The sequence below is a fragment of the Mya arenaria genome, chromosome 17 (genome assembly GCF_026914265.1).
Source record: "Mya arenaria isolate MELC-2E11 chromosome 17, ASM2691426v1".
In the NCBI taxonomy this organism is placed as follows: Eukaryota; Metazoa; Mollusca; class Bivalvia; order Myida; family Myidae; genus Mya; species Mya arenaria.
The window spans coordinates 39,886,622-39,899,620 of NC_069138.1; the positions used below are offsets into that span (position 1 = coordinate 39,886,622).

The window sequence follows — 12,999 nt, forward strand, 5'->3', positions numbered from 1 at the left end:
CTGAATAAATGATCATATTTTATAAACTTTTGGAAATTATTCTTTGTTTCAGGTATTTAATTTGAGACATTACATATTTTAAATTGCTTTCGCAAAGCTATTAAATATGTTTTGTTGCTGTTTTCTTTTTCTCAGCGTAACAGTAATTTATACATTAGATTATTTTACTAAGTTTCACAAACCCAAACGTACCGGTCAATGTGAGTATTTCACCGTAGTTCCTAAACGCTGCCGCATACTAAACATTCCACATTTTTATCCAATCAAATTTCCCGCAAATCTTTTGCCCGTACATCATAATAATAATGGATGAAGATGGAAAACAGATGATTTCCGCTGTCAATCGAAAATTAAATGGCTTTAAAGTAATTAAATGAAATGAGAGCATCGTACTGCAACTAGAAATTCATCCCAGTGTTATGGAAACTTTGTTTACGCGAGATAATATGTGACGTATTGCTTGATTTACGCTGGAAGCGTTTATTCCCATCCTCTGGCCTAATTTGCACAAATTGTCAGCTGAGATGTGGGTAAGCGTGAATGTTTGGTTGCTGCTAGTCTTTTTTCCTTCGTCAAGAGCATCATGCCAGCACCAAAGAACAGTCCTTACCAATTTAACTGGCATCCTTACTGAAGAGGTTCCAGATGATCAACACAGCACCTATCCACATTATGCCAGATGTGAATGGCTTATTGATGGTAATTTCAATTGAATTTCATTGCTTATGTAGTGTGTGTGGGTTAGAACCAGCCCGATTGTAAGCTCAGTTGGCTAGAATAACATAGTGTTCCGGCAGTGGTGGGTTTGAGCCCCACACCGAGCGCACTTTTTTTCCCAGGTTTACCACATAATGGTTGTTTTACAGCAGCTTCTTTTTACTATAATGGTATACGGGATTGGAACATGCTTCCAAATAACATCAAAGACACAGAATCAAAGTATGTTTTTAAGAAATTAGTCAAAACTCACCTCTTAAAGGAGATGGAGAAGTTTGAAAAGTCTGTCTTTTTGTATTCACAATTTTTATGTATTAGATAAATATAAGTGCGCTTTCTAAGAATACGCACAATTTTTATATAGTTGCTTTGGTAATTTTTAAATATTCCTTAACTATTTATATAATTGTGTGGTATATTATATAATTATGTGATACTGATAGTAGTTTATATGTGATGAATATCATACATTAATTTATTTCATCTGAGTATATGATATAATATTATATAATACTGTTCACTAAATCATTTAATGCCAACTTTAAAACCTTAGACATGGACCCCGTTGGAAATCAGCTTTTGTACTTGTGCAAATCTTTACGGGTTATCCTGTACAATGTCATTTATTATGTTAAACTTTATTTGGTAAAACTTTATTTGGTAATAAATTAGATGTATTTATCATTAACACCAGAAGTAATACTTGTTTTAGTAGATCTAGTATTATGTATTTCATGTTAAACTTTCTGTGATATAACTTATTAGGACTCGAAATATCATGCAAATACAATATGTGATATATCTTATATTGGTGTAAAATGTACTGTTATTGACATAATGCACGAATTAAACTACTACTACTACTACCCCACTATTGGTTTCTTCCAATGGCACTGTTGTGACGGCTCTTTGTCAGTAATTTGTATGCAAACCGGCTGACTATAAGGAGGCCTTTTGTAGAGCTTTATGGTGTTGCCTTAAGTCTACACATGCGCTCTCTTGAGATTGGACTAGCATCAATACAAGACATAGAAAAAGTACTTGTAACTCCAAGAACAACCAAGAGTGTTTTTGTGTGGTTTGAATGGTTCAGATTTAGCAATTAAGGTTATCTAGGACCCACAAAACACTTCAGGACTATGGCATAGGTGGGAAGACATTTTGGACCCGGGTATCTGTACATACATTTCATGTCAAAAGAGTAAATACAGCATGGTAAATGCACCATTAATTTCCTTTTTAAAGCGCTATGATTGAATTAAATGACCACAGAAGATCATCACATGGACACTAGAATATGACCCTTTAGCCCTTTTGATATTGTTTTATAAGTAATTATATAACATTTCAATACAATTCTAAGAATTTTACTTGAAAAAAATATCACTATATATATATATATATATATATATATATATATATATATATATATATATATATGTGTGTACTTAAGAAATTGACCAAATCTTATACATTTGACACTGGCAGAATGGTGAAAAGCTAAGCTACAAGAAAAACATAATTTTTATAATACTTCCTGCTACAATTCTTACATAATCAGACTCAACACTGAAAAAAAAATATAAAAAAAATGGAGAGGTTTGAAAACTATGAAAAATTTCTCTCTAAAACACATTTAATACTGACTGCCATGCAATCTTTGCGCATTACAAAAAGAAGCTTGAAATATCATCCATACTGTTGTGAATTCGAAAAATAAGATGCGTAGTTATCCAAGTTGAACCATTTTTGTTGCATTTTTTTCTACTTTCACTTTCATTCACCATCTTGCACCGCGCACCTGATTATGTCTTAAATGTAAGAAATGTTTTCATTGTCAACTGTCTCATTGCATTGTCTACTGTCTCATTGCGATCGCCATTGTCGCCATTTGTGACAAAATCACAAAAGTGGCGACAATTTGGCGAATTCTATGGGGTTAAAAAGTGTAAAAAATTTAACAGAAGTCATTTTGGTATGCAAACAAATAAATATAATATACATCCCATTTGATAAGGCTTCCGATAAGTTGGCTGGAGTAATGAGTAGACAAATTCTTATTAGGATAGTATGGCCTTAGTTTGACAATGTATATTTCTTGAGTTTCCATTTATTTTAAGTTTATCTCAAAATTTCATAATTGTATTTTTTAATTCTATGACACTATTGTATGCAGGCATTTAACAGAAATCAACATATTGATGTACCGGGTATGTCATATTTTTTGCAATATTTCATTATTTTTATTATTTAGTTACTTGCCCATATATTTTGTCAGTAGAAAAACAATTTGCTAATAACTAGGGATGGAAACCGGATACCAAATCGGTATCCGGATATTCGTATCAAGTATTCGAATACTATCCGGATACTCGTATCAAATTGTTTTCATAATAAGTAAATTTCCTATTATATGTCACCCACCTTCTGTTATTTGACATAATTGTCCACTTAATTTATAATTCGTCATATGGCAATTTCACTTTTTCATTCATTCTTTCTCAGTCTTAATAATTTATAATGTTATAATCAACTCATTTTACGTCATAAAACTCATGATGAATACCACATAAACACCTCGCGAATTTGATAGTCACTTCGGCCGAGGTGATTACTGCCATGTGCTTTCGAGTTTGTTATTTATCAGCAGGTTTCATGTTAAATGACACTTCGGTTATTGATATTCGGTTGTAATTTTATTTCATTACATTGTTTGATTTAATGCAATACTTACAATTTCTGCGGTGTTTTGTTATGAAGGATATATTTGCGGAAAAGATAAGATGACAAAAAAACGATCTGATTTTTCTTTATTTACATGCGTGTACTTTTTTAATTTATCAATAAACTAAACATGTTTACATATCGTATGAAAAATAAAATACACTACACAAAATAAAACGTGAATAAATACTAAATAGGAAATAAATCATTTATATGTTTGATAATTTAATCAAACACTGTACACACACTACTTTCAAGTCCGAAATGTTCGAATACTTCACAACAGTTTTCATTCGATGTCGCACTTAATCGAACGCATGTTCTTGTTCAGAAACAATTCTTTAAATCCCCTATCTTGTGATTGGACGATCAATTCCTACGGATTAATTATCAATCTGTTTAATATCAACGGTATCAATTAGTGTCAATTAAGCACATCTGAGATCATAAAACAACACTTGTCATTGTAAACAAGGTCATAGAACTTCACAGAGTACTGCACAAGGACACAATATCACGCCTTGTGCAAACACCTAATTAGCAGACGATTTGTGACACATACCCGCTTAGCGACAGCCACTGTTGATCACCTGAAATATTTCATCTGAAAAGTTTTATAACAATTGCTATGTCTCTGCTAAGCTTTTTCATTGAAATTTTAATTCTTAACGAATATTCGAATACCCATTTTGGTATCCGAATACTTGCGTGATATCCGGATACTCGCTTCCATCCCTACTAATAACTTGTGCTTCATGAAGTATGTTATTGCACGACAATGTGCTTATTAAATGCAACCTAAGGCTCTTAAAATGCTTATACTCCATTAGCTTAAGGGGGGCTTCGCCCCCTCTGAGCCCCCACAAGGGCGCTGCCCTGGACCCATAAGGAGGCCTTTGGAGGCCTCCTTAACCCCAGCGAAAAATGGCGACAACTTTTTAGAACCCAGAGGGAACCCTGTTTTAGGGGGGCATTTTCATGTTTTTCAAACTTCTTCATTGCATCGCAGCATTTTCCCCCATACCTTGAATCTCGCTATACTGAGCATATCAGTCCAGAAAGCTCTTTTGAAATATTTCTTTTTTGCAAAATGAATCTGTTTATAATGGTCTTGTTCATGAGTTTCTGATAGCATTTGTTATCCAGTGTTTGAACTGCTGATACATTAAGTATGCAAGCTAGATATATGGAATTTGTGAACAAGTGGTTAGGTGCCATTAAGGAAATTATGCAAATCCTTTAGAAATGCTGCTGCTTTTGCAATAGAACCTTAAGGGAACAATTGTACTGCTTGCAATAAGCGGTGTTCTTGTTTTATAATTATTGGTCTTTTAATATATTTCAGCTCAGCACCCAAATAAGACCATCATTCTCAATTTCGAGTATATAGACACAGAGTGCTCCTACGACTTCCTGTTCATCTACGATGGCGACTCCTACAACTCTCCCATGCTTGCCAGTCTTAGTGGAAGCAACAATCCAGAAACTATTTTGGCTAGATCCGGGAAGGTGAATATTTCATTTTCTCTTTCATACACTTGGAAATTCACAAAATTCTTCCAATGATTTGAGATGTGTGTCAAAACAGTTTGTGAAATTGCGTGTCCATATGTATAAAAAAATATGTTATAAACTTAAGAAAATTTCTTTGAAAAACATACACAAATAATTCAATTTGTAATGATATTATACAAAAATGTCATTACCTGACTGTGTACAGAATAACAATATTCCATGAAAGGATTAAGCATTCATCTTGCATTGAGTGTATGTGTATATCTAATATCTCTCCACAGATGCTGATGTACCTGTTCAGTGACAGAAACTATGAACGGAAGGGCTTCAAGGTTCACTATGAGATAAAAGACTGCCCATTTAACTGCTCCAATCAGGGCAACTGTGTGGACTTCAGATGTTACTGCTACCCCGGCCGGACTGGGGAGTTCTGTGAGAGAGAACAATGCCCTCTAGATTGCTCACATGGACAGTGTGTACCAGATGAAGAAAATGATAACATGACTTCCAGCTGTAAATGTGATCCAGGATACATTGGGTATATGTGCAATATAAGCATCAATGATGCTGAAGGGAGTGAATACTGGTACGATGTTTTACCACAGGGCATGGGGTTAAAGTCCAGATCAGCCCATGCTGGTGCTTTTTTACAAGATATTCAGTGTTTGTATGTGTTCGGCGGATTTTCTCTGAATGAAGTTTTAGGTGATCTCAAAAAGTATTGTTTTGACACAAATAGATGGGATGATGTTGAAAAAAATAATTCATGGCCCGAAGGGCGTTACGAACATGCAATGGTGGTATTTGAAAACGGGTTTTACATGTTTGGTGGTATATTAGAAAGCGGGTCTTACAGTAACCAGTTATGGTATTTCAATGCATCTTTAGAAACATGGGAAATGCATGCCAATGACAGCACTGTTCAACCATTGGAACTATCAGGGCATACATTGACCAGGGTTGAAGATGATTTATACGTGTTTGGTGGCAAAACTGTGGATGGCCAGTTTTGGGCGAAAATGTATAAAATCGACGGATACATTCCATCTCAGTGGGAGGAGGTTCTACCTTTGGCAGGAAAGTCTTCAGCACGCAGACTAGTCGGACACTCAGCTGTGTACCATAATGAATCTAAATCATTGCTGATCTATGGTGGCTACTCCCACTCACCAGACCAACCAAGATATGGCTCACATACAAATGATCTGCATATATTTCACATAAAAAACTTGATATGGTCAAAGATCAACTTTGACATTGACAAAATTTCTCAAAATGTTCCTAGTCAGCGCTCCTTCCATAGTGTTCAGATCATGGGGAACTACATGGTAGTGTACGGGGGAAATGCCCACATTCACCATGAGGTGGAAACGTGTTACGACTATAAGATCTACCTGTACCACCTTGGCTGTCATGTATGGGTGGATGCCTCCACATTGATGGGAAGTAAGTGGAAATAGTTTAAAAGAAGGCTACAAGAAGAACCAATATACTGTATACTACATCTTGAATAGAAACTTCAATGCTTCATATAAGACTTCCCAAGTCTGAATTTATACATTTTTACAGTACAGTGACAAAATCTTTCTTCATAAAATGTATGCAAATTTCAAGAACTGAACCAGAAACTCATCTGGTTTACATTTGATAACATTAACCTTTTCATTTATGAAAAAGTAATTATTCCAAAAGTTTTGTTGTTAAATTTACAAGTTCCATTATAACATTTTCTTTTGCAGAGTACATGGAAGTCATTGAGTCTACAACTAATCGAGGGCGTGTCAGTCATGTGTCTGCTGTTGCCAATGGTAACCTGTTGCTGGTTGCTGGGGGTTATGCAGGCTATGTGAAGGGTGATCTCCGGCTGTTCAAGTTTCCACAAATCATAGCACCACCAAGTGTATGTACAGAAAGAGTTCAATCTCAATATAACCTTTCTCTTATTTGCTTAAAGCGATTGGTTTTAAAGGATTACAGTCAGATAAATATTGCACATGTACATGTATAAGTAGCAGTCATGGAGACTGGGAACAGCATGCCCTAATTTTCACACCATTATTCTACAATTTTAAATTTCAAAAGGCCAGATAATTATGTAAAATACAAATCATCCGCTAACCTCAGTGGTTGACATCAGCACAAACCTGAAAGCCCTGCACTGGTAAAATGCTTTCCAGACTTGCTCAAACTGCATTTTGGTAATTTTTGTGGTGGTATCAAATACTTACTGATACTACCCGGCAATGTTAAACATAATCAACATATTGTTATGTTATCACATGTAAATTTCTCTGCACTCCACACAGTATGAAGCGGGCCTTGACCTGGATTACTGCATGAACATCACCTGGAGGGACAAGTGTCAGACCAACCCAGCCTGCTTCTTCTGTAACGACCCAAAATCCTGCATGCACCGCACTCTCGAACATGTAAGCAAATATTGGCAAGAAATTCTTTTTTTTAAAGACAGTTTTGCTACACTCTGAAAGACTTTATTTTTTTAAGATGAGCTATTATTCAAAATCAATTTGCAGTTGATCAGAAACCTATTGATTATTAATAGGGATGCAAACGTATGGCAAAATATATTCAAATATTCTGTAATTCTTTCGATGGAATATTCAATTACCAAAATGAATCTTTATAAAGTTGAAGTAAACTATTATTAGTCGCAAAGTTTTAGCCAGGGCCTTTGTGCCCTTCTTTGTCATACCGGATCACGCGACGGATCCTAATTCTTCCCTAAATAGCCTCTGAAATTCCCTATCCCAACAAAAGGCAATACATTTTGAATAGACAAAACACAAAATGGAATAATTTCAATTCCACTGCATTCATATTTGCATCCTTAATTATTATGCCCCCCTTCGAAGAAGAGGGGTATATTGCTTAATTATTATGCCCCCCTTCAAAGAAGAGGGGTATATTGCTTTGCACATAGGTCAGTCTGTCGGTAGACCAAAGCTTGTCCGAGTGATAACCCAACAATTCCTGGACGTATGGTCATCAAACTTGACATGAAGGTTGGGCCTGACCAATAGATGACCCCTATTGATTTTAGGGCTCTTCGGGTCAAAGGTCAAGGTCACAGTAACCTTTAATGGTAAAAGAATTTTAAAGCTTGTCCGAGTGATAACTCTACAATGCCTAGACCTATGGTCATCAAACTTGATATGGAAGTTGGGCCTGACCAGTAGATGACCCCTATTGTTTTTTGGGAGTCATTGGGCCAAAGGTCAAGGTCACAGTGACCTTGAATGGTAAAAGGTTGTCCGAGTGATAACTCGACAATGCCTACACCCATGGCCCTCATACTTGACTTGGCGGTGGGGCCTGACCAGTAGATGCCCCCTTTTGTTTTGGGGGATCATAGGGCCAAAAGTCAAGGTCACAGTGACCTTGAATGGTAAAAGGTTGTCCGTGTGATAACTCGACAATGCCTGCACTCATCAAACTTGACTTGGAGGTTGGGCCTAACCTGTAGATGACCCCTTATGATTTGAGGGGTCAAAGGTCAAGGTCACAAAAAAAGCTTGTCTGTGTGATAACTTGTCAATGCCTGCACCCATGGCTCTCAAACTTGACATTTAGGTTTTTGGTGACCAGCTAATGACTCCTATGGATTTTGGGGTCATAGAGTCAAAGGTCATGGTCATAACACAATCTATCCTCACACTTTGAATGGTCATAATCTTAAAACTGTACTGCATATTTCATTCAATTGTCCATATAATCCTGACAACATGGTGCTCATGGGGGGCAAAATGTTTGACAAACATCTCTTGTTAATGAATAACTTGGGCTTTGATAAATTGGTAATTATACCCAATTAACAACTCTGGTTATACTAATTGATGAGTTAAACATCTTGCGTGACTGAAAAACGACTGACAATCATTTGTGTTCGCTCTTGTGCAATAATTGTAATGAACTTAAAACCTGAGGTTTTAAGTCTTTCATTATTCAAACTCTGACTGCAGAAATGTAAAGAAATGACCAGCTACATGGCGATGCCACGTGCACTTTGTCCTGGCATCTGTCCACGGCTCACCACGTGTATCTCGTGCCTGAGCCAGGGTCAGGGTGCTTCGCTCACTGAAAAATCCCTGGAGAGGCGCACATACATACAGCCCTGTAACTGGTGTGTCAAGGAGGCCAAGTGTCAGCAGAGATCAAGTAAGATGGCTTATGTTATGAGTACATCACATTACGATTGTAAATATAGCAGTTTGTACAAACTTAATACATGCTTGTCTTTGCAATGTCAAATTTGTAAGCTATGATATCTGAATTTATGACATTAAATTTATTTCAAGCTTTACCATAAATCACTGTGTAAAGGACGCTAGCATAGAAAGGTCGCAGTACAAAAAAGTACTAGAAAATACGGATGATAACTTAATACCATAGACTGAAAATGTCAAGATCGGCAGCAACATATTTTGTTTTAACAAATTGAATTGAATTTTGAAAATGGCAAAGGTTATTAAATAGCACAGCACATTTCAATAAATGGTAAAATATTTTGAAATAACAAAAGCACAAATGGTATTAAGGAAATAAACAGTTAATTGCAATACCATATTACATTACATAATCAATTAAAAACCATTTCATTATGTCATCCCGATGTCACTCTCCTTGAAGCCCTTAAATTATTTGTTATTTGTTGGCAACACTCATAGATTCTACATAAATGTTCTCCAAACCTCCATTTATTTCTCTATAAATAAAATTTTGGCCAGAAATGAATGTAGAATAGTTTTGTCAGAAGCCTAATAATATAGTGGGGGGGGGGGGATTACATCCTATACAAAGAGGTTTACGGAATGTTATATAATTCAACAGTTTGATTTTTGACTCTCATTGGAATGATAAGAATAACTGTAAAATGAACATAAGGAACTTTCATATCTTGAGTTAATCCTTGTTATAAAACTGCAATGTTTCCTTCTTTACCACAGAGCCTCAGGGAAACTGCATCTCGCCCACCAACACTGTGTCAGGTACGGTGGGCTGGTGGAACGGTTTAAGCGCCTCCTTGAGTCAGATTGATCAGTGTCGTGTAGAGGACCTCCCGGCTGGTCTCATTGCGACCAAGTACCGCTCTGGTTTCGGGGAGAACAACATGCCTGATGAGGTAGGGGTTTAGTAACCATTTCACATTGTTATTTATTTACACAAATAATCTTCTGACACTGCATCTATATCAAATGTTTCAATATTGGACAGGGATTGTAAAATATAAAATTGACACAATAATTATGCTTAGTTAATACAATGATACACAATAGAAAGGGTTCCAACACGACTTCACTATTTGCCCAATAAATGAGCTCATATTGCACTTGCCTTGGGGGGCTTGGATGCACAAACGCTTTTGCAAATATATTTACCACTGTTTCGAGATCCTTTTTAATATCTTGATTTGCAACAAGTAGGCCCATCCTTTTGATTGTTACTAGTGACTCGACCTACTCACTTAAAATGCCTCAACTTTTTTTTATTTTGAGCCTTGGAGTAAGATCTATAACATGACAATTCTATCAGGCAATATGAGGAAATAAAATATAAAATTTTGAACCATTCTAGGCTGTAAAGAGGTTAAATGAGCTGAGTTAGTCACTAAGAAATTGCTCAATTGTCTGAGTTTTTGCCCAAGTCTTTCTATTAGTAGGTTATTATTCATTATACTAAACCTCCTGTTTTATATCACATCAGGTGGAGATAATCAGACAAACCACCGAGTCTGAGACATTTCGACACATCTATGTCCGTCAGGGATACAAAAGCCAAATTCGCTGGTCAGGTTTTATTCACCCACTCAACGCCTCTGTGACGGGGCTTATCAGCAGTCCACAGATGCAGTACGCCCTGCAACTCATGGTGGAGAAGATATCTGTCAAGATCTGGCTCAGCAGGAATGAGACCAAACTAGCTGTAAGTCTAATATCTGCTAGTGTTTTTGTTAAGTTTAGACCAACAATTTAACATAAAATTACTACCAATTAGACAGTAAAACAACCTTTAGATGACTGTTTATAATCTAGAATTCATAATCAATATCTTCAATAATTTTAAGACATGTAAATTAACAATTCAGAATTTATGATAAATATTTTCAATAATTTTGATGTATGCATGTTCAAAATGGTTAATTATTCTGAAACGTGAATGCAATCCAGAATGTATGATCAATAGCTTCAATAACTTATGAATAATAGCCTCTAAATGTTTTTCCATTAACTAGTGTTGGTGAATCTGACAAATTTCATAATTGATAATCAAATAAAAATGACAACCATAATTGATGATTGAATATAAAATAATTGAATGTTCTTTTCAACAACTTCTTCATCTTACATATTTGAAAATTGGCCCTGCATTTTGAATGTCAGAATACTTAATTTAAAAAAAAAAAGTTATTTGTGTCAATTCATAGAACAAATTCGTCATATTTATGCCTTAACAAATAATACCATACAATTAAATAATAATGGATGATCATACTCAATTATCGCTGAAGTAGGGCATCCATAGACACTAATTTAATTATAATCATTAATCAAGACATAAGTACCATAAACATTTTGATTCTAAATAGAAATTGTTTCCCACCTAATTCACAGGAAAAGGTTTTTGACCTGGACATCAAGGACAAGAATGGCCGTATTGAAGATGAACAGATGACAAGAGCTGATCGCAGTCTTCTTTTCCCTAACATCTCAAGGTTAGCTGCTGTTTTTTTTGTTGTTCATGTGTTGAGCACAGTCATTTAATTTCAAACTACCATTACGTGAGATTCTTTTTAGAGTCCCACAAATGAACAGAAATAGTCTGTGCAGCCATATAATGTTTTTTATCCCTTGCCTAACGGCGAAGGGAATATAGAAATGGTAGACTTGCGTGTGGGTGTTTCCCAAGCATTTTCGTCCTGAGTATAGCTGCAAAGTCATTGAGGTATTGACTTTCAACTTCACATACAGATATATTATAATGAGGAGAAGTGTATTAAAGAACCATAATTCTGGCTGCAATAGGTATAGTTTTATAATTTCGTTTCATTTGCATACATATTTTTTGTCCGGAGAATCACTCCTGAAGTCATTGTGGTAATTACTTCATATAGGGATAGATTATATTAAGGAGAAGTGCAGTGCAAAGGAACCATAACTCTGGCTCAATAGTTATTGCCCTGTGTTTATGTTCATATTTATTTAGTGTTCGGGGTATTGACTTTAAACTTTATATACAGATAGCTCATATTGAGGAGAAGTGCCCTGCTAAGGAACTATAAGTCTGACTGCAGTATTTTTAGCTCTACTGGCCAAAGGCCAGAAGAGCTTATGCCATGGTAATGTGTACGTAGTATGTGCGTCCGTGTGTCTGTAAACAATTGCTTGTGAACACGATACAGTCCTCAGTTTTGATTGTATCTCTATAAAAATTGTACAGTATCTAGATATCCATTAGAGCTCGGTTCCTTTCGAAAACCAGCCAGATCCGCCCATGCATGCCTAGATAATGGCCCTTGATAGTATAAAAAAATGCTAATGTGTAAAAAATTGGTTGTGAACACAATACAGCCTTCATTTTTGATTGTATCTTGATGAAACTTGTACAGTATCTAGATATCCATTAGAGCCCGGTTCCTTTCGAAAACCAGCCAGATCCGCCCATGCATGCCTAGATTATGGCCCTTGATAGTATAAAAAAATGCTGTTGTGTAAACACTAGCTTGTGAACACAATACAGTCTTCAGTTTTGATTGTATCTCGATGAAACCTGTACAGTATTAAGATATCCATTAGAGCTCGGTTTCTTTCGAAAACCAGCCAGATCCGACCATGCATGCCTAGATTATGGGCCTTGAAAGTATTAAAAAGTCAGTTCGTCTGTAAACAATTGCTTGTGAACATGATACAGTCTTCAGTTTTGATTGTATCTCGATGAAACTTGTACAGTATTTAGATATCCATTAGAACTTGGTTCCTTTTGAAAACCAGCCAGATCTGCCCATACATGCCTGGATTATGGGTCTTG

General features: G+C 35.8%; 1 protein-coding gene across 1 annotated transcript in view; it reads left to right on the plus strand.

The window, feature by feature from the left end:
- The first annotated feature begins 316 nt into the window (after positions 1–316).
- Positions 317–12,999, plus strand: part of LOC128223834 (multiple epidermal growth factor-like domains protein 8) — a 48,039-nt gene continuing 35,356 nt past the window's right edge. The window contains exons 1-9 of the mRNA XM_052933252.1: positions 317–699; positions 4,787–4,950; positions 5,238–6,402; positions 6,696–6,856; positions 7,263–7,385; positions 8,937–9,132; positions 9,921–10,096; positions 10,678–10,896; positions 11,586–11,686. Coding sequence (XP_052789212.1) covers positions 525–699; positions 4,787–4,950; positions 5,238–6,402; positions 6,696–6,856; positions 7,263–7,385; positions 8,937–9,132; positions 9,921–10,096; positions 10,678–10,896; positions 11,586–11,686 — 2,480 coding nt within the window. The 5' untranslated portion in view covers positions 317–524. The remainder of the gene's footprint in view (positions 700–4,786; positions 4,951–5,237; positions 6,403–6,695; positions 6,857–7,262; positions 7,386–8,936; positions 9,133–9,920; positions 10,097–10,677; positions 10,897–11,585; positions 11,687–12,999) is intronic.